Source organism: Papaver somniferum, chromosome 9, assembly GCF_003573695.1.
Source record: "Papaver somniferum cultivar HN1 chromosome 9, ASM357369v1, whole genome shotgun sequence".
Taxonomy (NCBI): Eukaryota; Viridiplantae; Streptophyta; class Magnoliopsida; order Ranunculales; family Papaveraceae; genus Papaver; species Papaver somniferum.
Genome location: NC_039366.1, coordinates 122,162,906 through 122,178,510, shown reverse-complemented (window position 1 = coordinate 122,178,510; position 15,605 = coordinate 122,162,906). Strand labels below are relative to the sequence as shown.

General features: G+C 38.6%; 1 protein-coding gene across 2 annotated transcripts; it reads right to left on the bottom strand.

The window, feature by feature from the left end:
- Nucleotides 1–212: 212 nt before the first annotated feature.
- Nucleotides 213–2,735, bottom strand: LOC113311053 (protein yippee-like). Of its 2 annotated transcripts, none has more exons than XM_026559898.1 (6): nucleotides 2,599–2,735; nucleotides 2,347–2,500; nucleotides 1,282–1,325; nucleotides 974–1,082; nucleotides 731–786; nucleotides 213–576 (listed from the first exon to the last, which is right to left on the bottom strand). In XM_026559898.1, exons 2-6 carry the CDS (start codon nucleotides 2,440–2,442, stop codon nucleotides 492–494), a joined length of 390 nt encoding a protein of 129 aa, XP_026415683.1. In that variant the 5' UTR covers nucleotides 2,443–2,500; nucleotides 2,599–2,735; the 3' UTR covers nucleotides 213–491. The 2 variants fall into 2 exon arrangements, with proteins under 2 accessions (XP_026415683.1, XP_026415684.1); XM_026559899.1 differs by having other exon boundaries at nucleotides 477–619.
- Nucleotides 2,736–15,605: the final 12,870 nt, after the last annotated feature.

The window sequence follows — 15,605 nt, the reverse complement described above, 5'->3', positions numbered from 1 at the left end:
CCGTTAATCAGGTTGAACGGCGTTGGTGACTGAATGTCTCCAGTCAGTCACAGAGTTAAGAAGCCAATATTATCTCCATCACTCCATGGAGGTTCATGGCTTCATTTCTTAAAGAAGCCCGTTAAAGAATGAGATCCTGCAAAGCCCTTGGGTTCACAGTGTCCCTCCCTTCTAAGTTCTTTCTAACTTGTTTTTCAAAACAGTGAGTACAATCAAGATAAAAATAACACTTTTCATTATCAATGGAATTCATATATCATGTGCATTTTAACCAACAGAAATGAACCAGCAATTGAGCCGATATCGTCATTACTGCTTAAGGTTGCAGCATTATAATGGTGGTCCTATACTATGGTGTTGAACAAAATCAAACATCTGAAAATCTGCATGAAATTGGAGAGAGCTTATATATGGTTGGGAGAGAATGTACAGTCAGAATCAGCAGTTATCAAATGGTTGAGCATTACATAGGGTGTTATCTGTTAACATCTTCACATATCATCTGCTTCGCTACCACTAGCTTCAGGATTGTTGTTGAAATAATACAAGGTCCCTTCTGGACCCAACACCTGAAACCTGCTCAATACGCAAAATCCCGCTTCATATTAAATGGGATGTTCTGTATATGATAGTATAAATAATACATAAATTTCCACAGTGTGATCCAAAAACTAATATCGGAACTAAGATCTGGGGAGAGGAAGAAAAGAGGGAGAGGCTACCCAACTACCTCTCAAGAATGAATTTTCCTTCTTTATATCTCTGACTCTTCTCTTGTGCAGCTACCTAGAGACAACAATCAGTTATTAGCAAAGAAAATAGATACGGGAATTAAATGATAATGTTAATAGTAATGGAAGGCATAGCTGTACATAGTTTTTGGTTACTCTCTTACAAGTCATGCCACCCGTTATGGATCACATTCTACTACAAATGAATGGAAGGTAAGAACGGAAAGATATGTGATACTTACATATTTCCATCCCACAATTGATCCACAGCCAACACAGAATATATCGCAAACACTATGTACACCAGTCATCATCATGCGCTCTTCCGTCTCACCAACTGTGAAATTTGCACTGTAAAGCATCAGAAGAAGATACTAAACATCAGTGGAGGTTCGAAAATCACTTCAAAAGTTATGCACTAAGTGCTCACAAACTTGTAAGGGAAAGACGCACACCCTTCCTTTCGCAAAAAAAATAGAAAGTTATGTTACAAGATTCAACATTCATGCAGCTGCTCTATGATGATATTATATCTGGACGAAGTACTAACATTTTATTGAAGAGGTATGCCTTCCCATGCCTGCAATGGAACGCCTGAAAGAAAGAACTGAGTCAGAACATGTTCCTGCTTGACCGTTGCTAATGAAGTATTAAGAAACAAACAAAAGCCGACTATTACACCTTTAATATGCAAACAAGCAGATGCAGACCATGATCCATTGTGTCTCATGCCAAGTACAAAGAAGTTCTATTTATCTTACAATAAATCACACACCGGCAAATGAAATTAAAATGTACCTCCAAGTTTGAAATTGATTTGGTCATTTACCAACTAACTACTCAAACTTTCCACCGCATTAATGTACCTTAGTTTTATTTTTGTGAATCCAGACACATTCAAACATGACTTCAATTCCATAACATGAAAGGAAAAATCATGCCCAGGGTAAAATAAATTTAGAATTACACTTATGTATCATAACATCATCCAGTGACAAATGACAATCTAGAGGACCACCTTCAACCAAACAAAATTCCAACCATTTTAGCTTCACCATAAAATAGACAGATAAACGACTTAATCGCATATAGTTTCATAATTCAATTACAGCAAAGCTGAGTAACCAAACAACAAACCACTGACTGATAATATTGCTATCCGTGAGTTGCCTACAAAGTCCAATGAATATGACATAACCTTACGGAATATCTATCATGTCCTCCTCTTGCATATCAAGTGATTCCTCTACTTGTTAAGAGAATTGTCAAGAGAATATTCCGAGCACATAAAATTCCAGCACTCCCTATCACCCTAAATTGATAGAATTAAACCCATTTTGACAAATTGGATAAAAAGAAAGCTAACATTGAGATTTCCAAGACCTAATTCTAAATCAAGAACTCAAACCATACACACAACAAGTACGCGTTACCCCCAAATTCATCAATTCTGGTACCAAATTACTCATAAATCCATTAAATACAGAGAAACCGACGATTCATTTCTTAATCAAGAACTCAATAAACCCTAAATTAAACACAATTATGAAACAAAATTAACCACTAAAGAATTGCAAGAAAAAACTCAAAGAGAAAAGAGAAAATTGAAAAGAACCTTAGAAATTGTATCTTCTCGTACAGCAAGATGAGTTTGACAGTGTTTGCAACTATAGATCTTTCCCTCCAAAGTTATCACGAAAATCCTTCCCATTTTCCTTCCTCAAATAAAAAACGCTTCTCTCTTCTATTCCCCAAACAAGAATCAATTTCTGCAAAAAAGAAGAAAAAAGAAACCAATAATAGATGAGAGAAAGAAAAAGTGGATACGGAAAAAGGAAGAGGGTCGATCTTCTAATTGTTGTTTTACCTGCTACTGCAGATTGTTATGCACACAACAGGAGGATTTGATCAGAGCATAGAAAAAAGCATAAACGAAACAGAACTGACACAAACAAAAAGGGCGAGTCGAGTGAACTAACTCTTGGTATAAACAAGGACAAGGACACATGAGTGGAGGTTTTTTCCGTAACGTATTGACCACTTATATACCTACCTAACAACTAACAAGTGTGTGTGCGTGTGTTTTGCCTTGCTCCGTCTCCGAGCAGCACTTTGCTTGCCTTTTTTTTCTTACCATTTTACTCATGAATCGTGCATGATACATTAGGTTGCTGGGTATTGGATTCATGCTTCAAAAAAAAAAAAAATCAATTAATTAATTAGGTATATAAGGTCTATTATTATACGGACTACATGAACGTTTTATATGAAGGTAAAATTGGGGGATACTCTTACAAATTGGGAATACTAAAATACAAAAAGAAACCATTATAAATTAATTTAGGAACCCCTTATCCAAATAACAGTCGGTATTACCTTCAACTTACAGCCAATACTGACTAGTACAATCGGTATTGGTTTCATCAACACAAATCAATACCGACTGCAACAGTAATAGATCAGGAAAAAAATCCCCACTCCTTCATAGGAAAAGTGTAATAAGCAAGAGACATCCAATCGGTTATTTGCTCTTAAAAAAAGGGAATGCATTTTTATCCCTCATCATCCGCCATAACTCAAAATACAACAACAAAAGTAAAAATGTACGGGTCTGTGAAGAACCTTTGTTTTTTATAGAAAAACTTAGGCCAAAAGGAGCACCTAAGGCTGATACAAAAGGTTGGCATCTGTTTGGATAGCCCTCCTACCAATATTGTTCTTACGGGAACAAGCAGTATTGAAAGTATCCAAGTGTAGTCTATGGATTACTTTAAGCCTACGCAGAATAAAAGTTATAGGATTGATGATAGTTTCATTGTCTTCCTCTTCATTGTTGTTTCTTTGATTATAGCTTAAGTGAAATCTTCCTTTAACAACATTGTGGTATAACAACTTGAAACGTACTAGAACTTCCATGGCTTCAGCTTGTATTTCTATGTTAGTGTGTTGCATTCCTTTAGCCCATTCAAAAGCTAAGTCTGCTCCTCCTGTTGCTCCCACAGCTCCAGAGTGTCTTGGATGTCCTCTGGTACCAATGATGTTTCCTGCAAAATCCATAATAGTTAGTGCAGAGTAATAAATCCAATTTTCAGGGTCCTGCAGGGTGCAAATTTTGATGATTATTCCATGATCCATTGTAGCGGATTGATTCATATTGTATGGAGTAATGTTGTCAGCCATAGCTGATTCAGAATCCTCAGAGGATAGAGAGTAAGTGTTCATGATATGCTCTGGCATATGATGAATTCTGTTATGGTCACATAAATGTTGTTTTATGTTGATAGAAGTTTGTTTTGCATCTGTCTGAATGTGTCTGAAAATTATATCACACCTAGATTTCCAGATGAACCAGCATGTAATAGCATAGATGTTGTTATTTTCGCTTGCCTTCCCAAATTGAAACCAGGAGTTCAACCATTCTATGAATTTTGGTATGTGAAGAACCCAACTACATGAGTGGGGGATACTGGTATAACACATCAACGTCTTTTAGCAAAACCAAATTAAGAAACCAACTAAAAAAGTACTGTTTGGTATGACCCCGCAACTTCCAGCAAAAGATTCTTCTTCTTCCTCCATTAAAGAAATTGTCTGCTTATGAAGATAATAAATCGATGGATGAAAGAGAGCAGAAGTGTCAGAATTTCTTTTTTCTTCTCCGATACTTGATCAATGGGTCGTCGGGCGACAATCAAGTACCTAATCTGATGAGTCTGCTGTTGGATTAGATGATTTTTTATTTTTTTATTTTTATTTTTTTCACAATTGGGTATACAAAATTAAAATACCCCTTAGTCAAAATCTACCCCCATATAACCGTGAGTTCCCCCAATTTATGAGAGTATCCCCCAATTGTGCCTTCTTTAATTTGAGGAAGTGAAAAAATTATATTTAAAATTAAGAAATTTAAACAACATTTATATTTTATAATTGTTCTTCAAAAATACCTAGCATTTTTAGGGGGCACTGGAAAGGATTTAGGGGCCAACAATAAGACAAAAAAGGTCACCCAAACGAGAAATGCAGCCAGCCCTTATCTCGCGTAATTCGTAATGGCGAAATTACCCTTATACATTCGGACGATAAAGTTACATTTTTATCTTCCGAATGCATTCGGGAGACAAGAAAAAAAATTAGACCTCTGATTATTGTCGGTGCAGTATTAGAGTGATTTTTGTCTCATTTTTTTCATTTCTTTTCATTTTTGAGTTATAAGAATGATGGAGAAAAAGGTGAGGGAAAAAAGGGAAAAAACATTTTTTTCATTACAAAGATGGATGGATATGAAGAAGAAGGTGAGAATAATGGGGAAGAACATAATGTTGAAGGTTCACGTCCGTTTAGAGAAGACGATTTGGGGTATATATTGAACGATCCAAACTTTTATGGAGAGGAAACCCTAGACGACGCTTTCATGGAAGATAATGGAGAATCACCCGATATTGAAGCCAACGATGCATCTAACTCACAGGTACTGTGTTAAGAAACTCAAATACCCACTTTGTATGCGTTTGTATGCGTTTCGAAACAAAAAAGAACGAGTTTTTGCATGCATTGAACGCCATGAACTACCCATATTCGAGAGATAATGTCTATAAATATCTACCGAATAAAGCTTCCTGTGTAAAAGTTGAAAAAGTGGGGGTACAACAACCACACCCAATATTTCGCTCAGCAATCGGTATAGACAAACTCCAATATACTTTCTAGAGAATCAACTAGACAGTCAGACTCAATCTAGATAATAAAAGTATATCAAAGAATTAGTATCTCAATCTCTTGATTTGATATATACTCAAGCAAATAGAAATATGCGAGTCTTTATCAAATACTAGAGAGATAACTTGGACGGTACCAAAGACCAATATCCAAGTGTCAATCAATTTAAATCAACAACCAAAAGGTCGGATATTCTAATTGATTGAACAACGCACAACCTGTGATATTTCAATTATATAAAAAAATATAATGCAAAAAAGAAATAACACAGGCACCGGAATTTTGTTAACGAGGAAACCACAAATGCAGAAAAACCCCGGGACCTAGTCCAAATTGAACACACAATGTATTAAGCCGCTACAGACACTAGCCTACTCCAAATTAACTTCGGTCTGGACTGTAGTTGAACCCCAATCAATCTCACACTGATCCAAGGTACAGTTATGCTCCTACGTCTCTGATCCCAGCATGATACTACGTACTTGATTCCCTTAGCTGATCTCACCCACAACTAAGAGTTGCTACGACCCAAAGTCGAAGACTTTAATAAACAAATCTGTATCACACAGAAAAGACTACGATAATAGATAAATCCGTCTCCCACGAATATACCTACGAGTTTTGTTCCGTCTTTTGATAAATCAAGGTGAACAGGAACCAATTAATAAACCGTACTTATATTCCCGAAGAACAGCCTAGTATTATCAATCACCTCACAATAATCTTAATCGACGCAACGAAAAAAAATATTGTGGAATCACAAACGATGAGACGAAGTGTTTATGATTACTTTTATATCTTGCCTATCGGATATATCAATCTCAAGCTAATTATTACAATTGTACTCGTACGATAGAAACAACAAGATCAGATCACACAACTATGAGAAAGTAGTATCGGTTTGGCTTCACAATCCCAATGAAGTCTTTAAGTCGTTAACCTGGTTTAGAAGAAGAAACCAAAGGTTAAAGGAGAATCGACTCTAGCTTAGCACAACTAATATCACACAGAAGGTATGGCGATTAGGTTTCCCAGTTGCTAGAGTTCTCCCTTATATAGTCTTTCAAATCAGGGTTTGTAATCAATATTAGCTTGGTAACAAAGCATTCAATATTCACCGCTAGATGAAAACCTGATTTAGATTCAAGCTAATATCTTTCAACCGTTAGATCGAAAACTAGCTTGTTACACACAAATGAAATGCACGTTTCTAGGCTTGTGTTACCGTACCCAAACTTGTACATTTGTTGGTTCAACAATAGTCAACCAAATGGTTAGCCATATGATCACTTTCATATCAACCATATTCTTCTTCACCATAACTAGTTCAAGTGACTCAAATGAACTAGCTAGAGAGTTTTTCAATTGTAAGGAAATCTTATATAACTACACAAGACACAATCGAAGCAAAAACGATTTGATTCACTCGAATCGGTTCATGAACTATATATCCATGGTTTGAAATTTGCATTCCTTAGTTTATATAAGAATAAGTTCACAAACATTGTTTTTAGATATAACCTACTCAAGTGCGCGGACTTAAGTGGTGTGACAAGCAAAGACACACAGAAGCTTGCAAGTATACAAGGCCAAGTTATGATATAGAAGGTAAGCAGGGGAAAGTCCACAGGGAGTGGGAGCAAACTAGAGAGTTTTCCTAAGCTAGCAAATGATGTAAAACAAGGTACAATTTCACAATGTTATAGTGGCAGTGAAAGAAAGAAGGCAGATGGCATGAACCAAGGATGCAAGGTAAAGCAAAGGAAACAGCTAAGAAAACAGCAAGGTAAAGCAGCAAAGAACCAAGGCTTGGAAGCCAAGGGCAAGGTGAGGATTGTGCACTGATTTCAGTGCACAACAGCTACAAATTGCAGGAATTTAAACAAGAAAAAAACAGGCAAGGAGAATAACTGATCAGGAAGCAAAATAGAACTGAATAGAGGTGACTGCAAAGGGATTGGTGGTTAAGCCAAGGCTTAGGATCCACCTTGTGTCCTAATCAAATGACATGTTTCTAGGTTGAGTTTGATCCTATGCATACATCTGGAAATAGAAGAATACTAAATTTCCCAATAGTTTGACCCTAGCATTGGCTGTCTTTTGACAGCACAGCCAATCACAGGCACTATGAGCATTGGTATCTCCCATTTGCTCAAGCAAAACAGGGCACAGAAGAACTATCCTAGCAACCTGTCAATTGACAGTACACAAGGCTTCAACTGAGCCTTAGCTTAGTGCTATTTAGCTCATGCTAACCATGGATAAAGCAATAACATTCATCATATATGATAATTTAGACACAATTAGCAACATTTAAGATAACTAAAAACATATGCAACTTTCAACTGTCAACAGTGATGCAAAAATCAGAAATTGGAATTGCAAAATTAAAATTGTTCTAATTCTCTCCTGGCTAGTCCAGAGAGATACACAGTGTGTCCTTCACACACACCACATAATACCAATTTATACCCCCCAATTATCAGTTTAGGGTTCACAGCCCCTTTTCCCCAAAAACAGAAAATTAGGTAAATTTGGTTTACCTAATTTTGATGAGATACTCACTCCATCTCGTCGACCCACTCTCCAATTACTTCTTCTCGTTCATCTCCTGCTCCAATTGCTGCTCTAACATCAACTTATATCTTCAATTTCTCACCTAGGGTTTCAGTGATGAGAGATGAGAAATTGAGGAGATTAGTTGATGAAAAAAAGGTAAAACGTGATAGTGATGATGGGTTTTTGGTTATAGGTAGAGTAGAGTGATTTGGTGGCGTAGATGGTGGAGTGATTTGGGGAGAAGATGGTGGTGATGGAGACGGACATGGTGGTACTGTTGCAGAGAGGGGGGGGGGGGGGAAAGATGGTGTCGATGGGGTTTGAGGAAGGGTGTGTTTGGCAATGGGTATAGGTATTAGGTACTAGGTGTGTTGAGCAAGTGTAGAGGATTTTGATGTTTCGCGAAGCTGGACCGATGGATGGGAAGATGGTAGGTGGATCCAATGGCGATACGGAGGTAAGCGTGGAGCGACCGTCGGATGAAGGGATGTAGCAAAACGGACGACCCAAGATGGAGATGGGCGTTGTGATGTAAAGCGGGGGCTTCGGAGTTTGATGTGCGATGATGGAGCGACCGTAGGATGCTGAAATGCTTCGATCTGACGGCTGAAATTCGAGACGGGCTTGGATATAGAAAATGGGTTTGGGTAAGGGTTTTGGGCCTTGGGTATGCCAAGCCCATATCTTCTTTAAGAACAATTCTTCCTTCTTGAGCCCATTCCTAGCTTTTTGGTCTTGTGCGCACCATTCTTCGCGGCTTCCTTGCGTGATTCCTCCCGGCTTTTCACTACTTTTCTGCTCTATTCCGCTTCGCAATTCATCCAGACTTTATTTATTACCTAAAAATGCAAATTAAGTAAGAAAATATTTATTCTTGAAAACAATGAAAATACAGAATATGGGATAAAATGTAGAATTAATGCGCAAAAGATGAGTTAAATGCCAACAAAAAGGGATAAATATATACATTATTTGGCACCCATCAAATACCCCCAAACCTGAATTTTACTTGTCCTCAAGTAAAACAAACTAAGGAAATCCTAACTATACCACTGTCGCTGGTCTCTCGAATGCATTTAGCGTATGCACTAAGCCTTTTAAACCACTAAGTGTCCCTAGTGGACGAGTTAAGTCTCGTGAAGGTTTGCTTAGAACGTACCTACAAAGTTCTAGGTCAAAATATAAGCTCAGATTCCATCAAATATGACATGTGCAAAACAGTTTAAGCTCACAGCAAAATGGAGATGTCAATCTAGCTATCGAAGGCACAATCCTAGCACTGATAACAAAAAAAGACATGTGATAAGAGTGTAAAGTATATCTACACATGTGTAAGAAAGATCTGAAGTTTGACTACTAATCACCAAGAGATAGTTTCTCAGGCGAAGCTGGGCGAATCTAGCTAGCTGTCCGGACTTTACGAGAATTGTGAATGAGTTGGAGGTATTTCAAATCCGCGCGTTTAGCATCTGGCATACACCCTCCTTGCTTATTACAATAAACACAAAGAGGACTCTTTACATGACTCTATTTACATTGACCTCTCTTTTTTATTTGGAACAAGAGAGGATGGAATTGATAATACTTGATTGATTTTTTGTATTTCTGATATTTTTTTCTGTATTTGTTTTTTTTTTTTTTTTGAAATTACATCGTTTTTTTTTTTTTTTTTTTGGAAGGAAACACTTTTGATACATAACAAAAGGAAACAAAAATTACATGACACTTTGCAAGAGGTAGCCCTTTTTGATGCACCCAGTTAAATTCGATGGTTGTCTTTCTTAATGTAACCTCCACCTTCTATCCCAACCAACCAAAGAACAAGCTAGTCAAGTTTCGTTCAGTATTCTAAAGTGATTGGCAATCGTAACTTCCTATCAAACACCTTGAAGATCGAGGCCATACATGTATTGGTAGATCGTGCGCGTGCAAATTTCTTATCACATGTGAATTGTGCTAGAATCAGGGTGCCTAAATATCTAGACTAAGACTCCTAATAATTACATATTTGCACAAGAGTCAACATTTCAAGGTAAATGAGCTCCATTTTTTATGATTTTTTTAATTTTTTAATTTTTTATTTTGATTTTTCAATTTTTTCAAAAGAAGAAGGAGTTCGTTTTCAATTATGCATATTATCATGGTATCTACTCTATACCCCCAAACCTAAACTAAACATTGTCCTCAATGTTTCAAAATATGGAAAGAATTATAAAACAATATATGAAGAGGAACATGCTGAGTAGAGTAAAAAGAGAGAATACCCGATTGTACGGCGAAAGCTCGATTAAAACTCCGTTATTCAAGGCAAAAATCCATCATATTAGGAGTCACAATGGATGAGCACAAATATATACAAAAGGAAATTTAACTAACACATTATCTACAAGAAAATTTGGTTTTTTAATGGGATTGGACTTTTTGGAAAAAATTTGGTTTTGTTGGGAAACATTTGGTTTTGATGGGAAAACGAAAAATTTTGGTTTTTAGGGAAAGATTTGGAAAACTTTTTGGTTATTTAGGGAAAGAGTGGACCAGTTTAGTCCACATAGACTGGGTCCTCCAGGTTGGTTGTTTCAATGTCGGGTGGAAATGGCTCAAGGAATGGCTTTAATCTCTGCCCGTTGACTTTGAAAACGTTCTTGTTGGAGACATCCTCCAGCTCTACAGCTCCATGAGGAAAAACTGTGCGTACTAGGTACGGACCCTTCCATCTGGAACGCAGTTTTCCTGGAAAAAGATGTAATCGGGAGTCATACAGCAAGACTTTCTGACCAGGAGTGAAGGATTTGCGCAGAATACGCTTGTCATGAAACATCTTCATCTTTGCTTATAACTTGGCACTGTCATAAGCCTCATTTCTCAATTCTTCCAACTCGTTGAGTTGAAGTTTCCTTTGAATTCCAGCTTCGTCCAGAGAAGTTCAGCTCTTTGATTGCCCAGTAGGCACGATGTTCTAATTCCACAGGTAGATGGCACGGCTTTCCATACACTAGACGATAGGGGGACATGCCAATTGGTGTCTTATAAGCTGTTCTATAGGCCCACAAAGCATCATTCAATCTCAATGACCAATCTTTCCTGGACGGGTTGACCGTCTTCTCCAGAATGTGCTTAATTTCCCTATTAGAACTTCCACTTGTCCACGTCTGAGGGTGGTACGGAGTAGCAACCTTGTGAGTTATGCCATACTTGCGTACTAAAGACTCAAAGTACTTGTTACGAAAATGTGAACCGCCGTCACTGATGATAGCTCTAGGGGTACCAAAACGTGCAAATATGTTTCCTTTAGAAATGAAAGTACCACCTTGTGGTCATTTGTTCTGGTTGCTATGGCTTCTACCCACTTAGAAACGTAATCAACTGCGACTAGGATGTACAACTTGCTGTCAGACATGGGAAATGGACCCATGAAGTCTATCCCCCAAACATCAAAAATCTCCACAATCAAAATGGGGTTCAATGGCATCATGTTTCTCCTCGAAATGCTTCCTAGCTTTTGACAGCGTTCACAAGCAACACAATAATCATGGCAATCCTTGAACAATGATGGCCAATAGAATCCACACTGCAAGATCTTTGCAGCGGTTTTCTTGGCACTGAAATGGCCTCCACATGCTTGGTCATGACAGAAAGATATCACATCTTTCTGTTCAGTGTTGGGGACACATCTCCTAATGATTTGGTCTGGCAGTACTTAAACAAATATGGGTCATCCCAAAGGAAATGTTTGACTTCAGCCAGGAATTTAGAGCGGTCTTGTCTCGACCAACGTGAGGGCATCCTACCTGTAGCGAGGTAGTTAACAATATCAGCAAACCAAGGAAGGTCTGAGATAGACATCAGCTGTTCATCTGGGAATGATTCTCTAATCAGCTCATTCATCAATAGACTCTAAAGTTAATCTAGACAAATGATCAGCAACCACATTCTCACAACCTTTCTTATCACGGATTTCGAGATCGAATTCCTGTAATAAGAGTATCCATCGAATAAGGCGAGCTTTAGCATCCTTCTTGGAAAGAAGATACTTCAAAGCCGCATGGTCTGTGTATATGATGATCTTAGACCCTATCAGATAAGATCTAAACTTGTCTAATGCGAAAACGACGGCAAGCAATTCCTTCTCGGTAGTTGAATAATTGAGTTGGGCATCATTAAGGGTTTTGCTAGCATAGTATATCACATATGGTAGTCTATCAACTCGCTGTCCTAAAACAGCACCAACAGCATAATCAGAGGCATCACACATAAGTTCGAACGGAAGCTTCCAATCGGGTGGTCGGACTATAGGAGCGGTGGTGAGAAGGGTTTTTAATTCCTCCCATGCCTTCACACAAGCAGCATCGAAATTGAAGGCAACATCTTTGGAGAGAAGACTGCACAGAGGTCTGGAGATTTTGCTGAAATCTTTGATGAATCGCCGGTAAAAACCAGCATGACCTAGAAATGATCTGATCTCCTTCACAGAGCAAGGTTGTGGTAGATGTTGAATGAGGTCAACTTTAGCTTTATCCACTTCAATTCCTTTTCTGAGATGATGTGTCCTAGAACTATTCCTGAATTCACCATAAAATGGCATTTTTCCCAATTTAGAACAAGGTTCTTTTCTTTACATCTGGATATCACGAGGGCAAGATGCTTCAAACATTCGTCAAACGAGGAACCAAAAACAGAGAAATCATCCATAAAGATCTCGAGAAAACTATCTATCATGTCAGAAAAAATGCTCATCATGCAACGCTGAAAAGTAGCAGGTGCATTACACAACCCGAAGGGCATACGTCTATAAGCAAACGTCCCAAATGGACACGTGAATGTAGTTTTTTCCTGATCTTCGGAGCAATGTGAATTTGGTTATAACCGGAAAAGCCATCTAGAAAACAGTAGTGACTGTGTCCAGACACACGTTCTAGCATTTGGTCAATGAAAGGGAGCGGGAAGTGATCCTTCCTTGTTACTGTGTTCAACTTCCTGTAGTCGATGCATACTCGCCATCCTGTGGTTGTACGAGTAGGGACTAATTCATTCTTGTCGTTCTGAACTACAGTAATGCCTGACTTCTTAGGCACAACTTGAATGGGACTAACCCATTTGCTATCGGGAATTGGGTATATGATACCCGCATCAAGTAGTTTCAGGATCTCTCCTTTGACTACATCTCTCATGTTAGGATTAAGTCTCCTTTGCATTTCCCTCGATGGTTTGGCATTCTCTTCAAGGTTAATGTGGTGCATGCAAATGGTGGGACTAATTCCTTTGAGATCTGAGATGGTCCATCCTAAGGCCTCTTTGTGTTCCTTAAGTACTTCTAAAAGCTTACTTTCCTGTTCCGTGTCTAAACATGATGAAATAATGACGGTAAAGTATCAGAAGAACCTAGGAATGCGTACTTCAACGTACTAGGCAATGTTTTCAATTCAAGCTTGGGTGGCTCAACAATGGATGGAATAAGCTTGGAATCAGAGAGTAGGGTGGTTCCACTTCATATTTCCTTTCAGTGACGTCCATTTGAGGTACAGATTCGAGCAGAGATAGGACGTCACTACAGTATGCATCATCATAGGAATCTGGTTAAAGTTCTCCATACATGCTTGAAAGGGGTCGACGGATAGAATGTTAGTCAACGAATCTTGCATTAATCCTTCAATCATATTAACTTCATGCACATCATCATCATCAAGATTCACAGGTTGTTGACTAATATCGAACACATTCAATTCTACCGTCATGTTACCAAAAGACAGTTTCAACACTCCATTACGACAATGATCGCGTTGGACGTAGCCAAGAAAGGACGTCCTAAGATGACAGGAATGTGACAGTCTGGGTTTTGTACAGGTTGAGTGTCTAAGACAATGAAGTCTACGGGAAAATAGAATTTGTCAACCTTGATCAAAACGTCTTCGACCACTCCACGAGGAATCTTGACAGATCGGTCTGCCAGTTGTAGAGTGATAGATGTTGGTTTCAACTCCCCAAGACCTAACTGCTCATAAACAGAATATGGCAGTAGGTTAACACTTGCACCTAGGTCTAATAACGCTTTATTGACCGTGTGTTCTCCTATAGTGCAAGAAATTGTTGGACATCCTGGATCCCTAAACTTGGGTGGAGTTTTGTTCAGAATGATGGAACTCACCTGCTCAGCTAAGAAAGCACGTTTTTGCACATTGAGCTTGCGCTTTTGAGTACACAAGTCTTTGAGGAATTTGGCATAAGCAGGGATTTGCTTGATTGCTTCAAGAAAAGGAATGTTGATGTTGACTCTCTTGAACAGATCTAACATCTCATTGTAATGGGTACTTTTCTGTTGATAGATCAATCTTTGAGGAAATGGGGCAACAGGAGAATGAGTTGGCAAAGGGACATTCACAGCAGTAGAATTGTCAGATTTTCCAACTTGCTCAGTTCTTTGGTTTTCTGGGGTTGTGGAGACAGCGTGGAATTTGTATCAGATTCATTAGGTTCGCCCACGTTGTTCTCGATGACTTTACCACTTCGGAGGGTGGTAATGGCATGGATTTGATCGGGTGAGGTTTCAGTGCAGGATGTTGTGCCTGTTTGAAATATCCTCTTTGGATTTTGTTGGGGTTGGCTCGGAAGTTTACCCTTTTCTCTCTCACATTTGATCCATCTTTTGATCTAGATTTTTCTGACTTTGCATCAAACTCTGGAACATTTCCTCTAGGGTGGATAATCTCTTGTCGGTATTGTGTTGAGGATATGATTGTTGTTGAGAGTTTGATTGTTGTTGAGGGTTTCTCGGGTGTTGATAACCTTGATTGTTCTGATATCCCTGATTGTTTTGATAGCTCTGATTGGGTTGAGATGGTCCTCCTGAGTGGGTCCTTTTGACCATGAAAAGTTAGGGTGGTTTCTCCATCCTGGATTGTAGGTCTGTGAATAAGGGTTATGCTCTGGTTTTTGAAACATGGCATGTGCCTGTTCAAGCCTAGATTCCTGGACTGCAAGCAAATCGGGACAATTTTGGAATTGATGGTTGGGGTCGTTACAAGCAGCACAAACAGACGAAGCGACATGTTCTCGGAGAGTAGTGGTGGAAGGTTTTGAATTTTTATGTAGTTCTAACTCTTCTAATCTCCTAACTATTGATGCCATGTTTGCTCTTCCCTCAAAATCCGCTTCAATCCTAAAAGCCTTTGCTTCGGATGTCTTTCTGGTTTCACGGATGGATTCCCACTGTTGCGTCTTTTCAGCTACTTCAATCAAGAAGTCCCAAGACGCATCAGCAGTTTTATCTACGAATAGACCATTACACATCGACTCAACCGTTGTTCGGGTGGACACATCTAGACCTTCATACAAAATTTGCACAAGTCTCCATTTTTCAAAACCATGATGGGGACATTGGAGCAATAATTCATTGAATCTCTCCAGGTATCTAGCTAAGGTCTCACCTTCTAATTGCACAAAGCTATTCAGACTTTGACGAATTGTCGCAGTCTTGTGGTTCGGGAAAAACTTTTTGAAAAACTCCTTTATGAGGTCATCCCATGTCATGATGGATTGAGGCTGTAAAGCATAGAGCCAGGCCTTTGCCTTATCTTTCAGGGAGAAAGGAAAAAGCCTTAA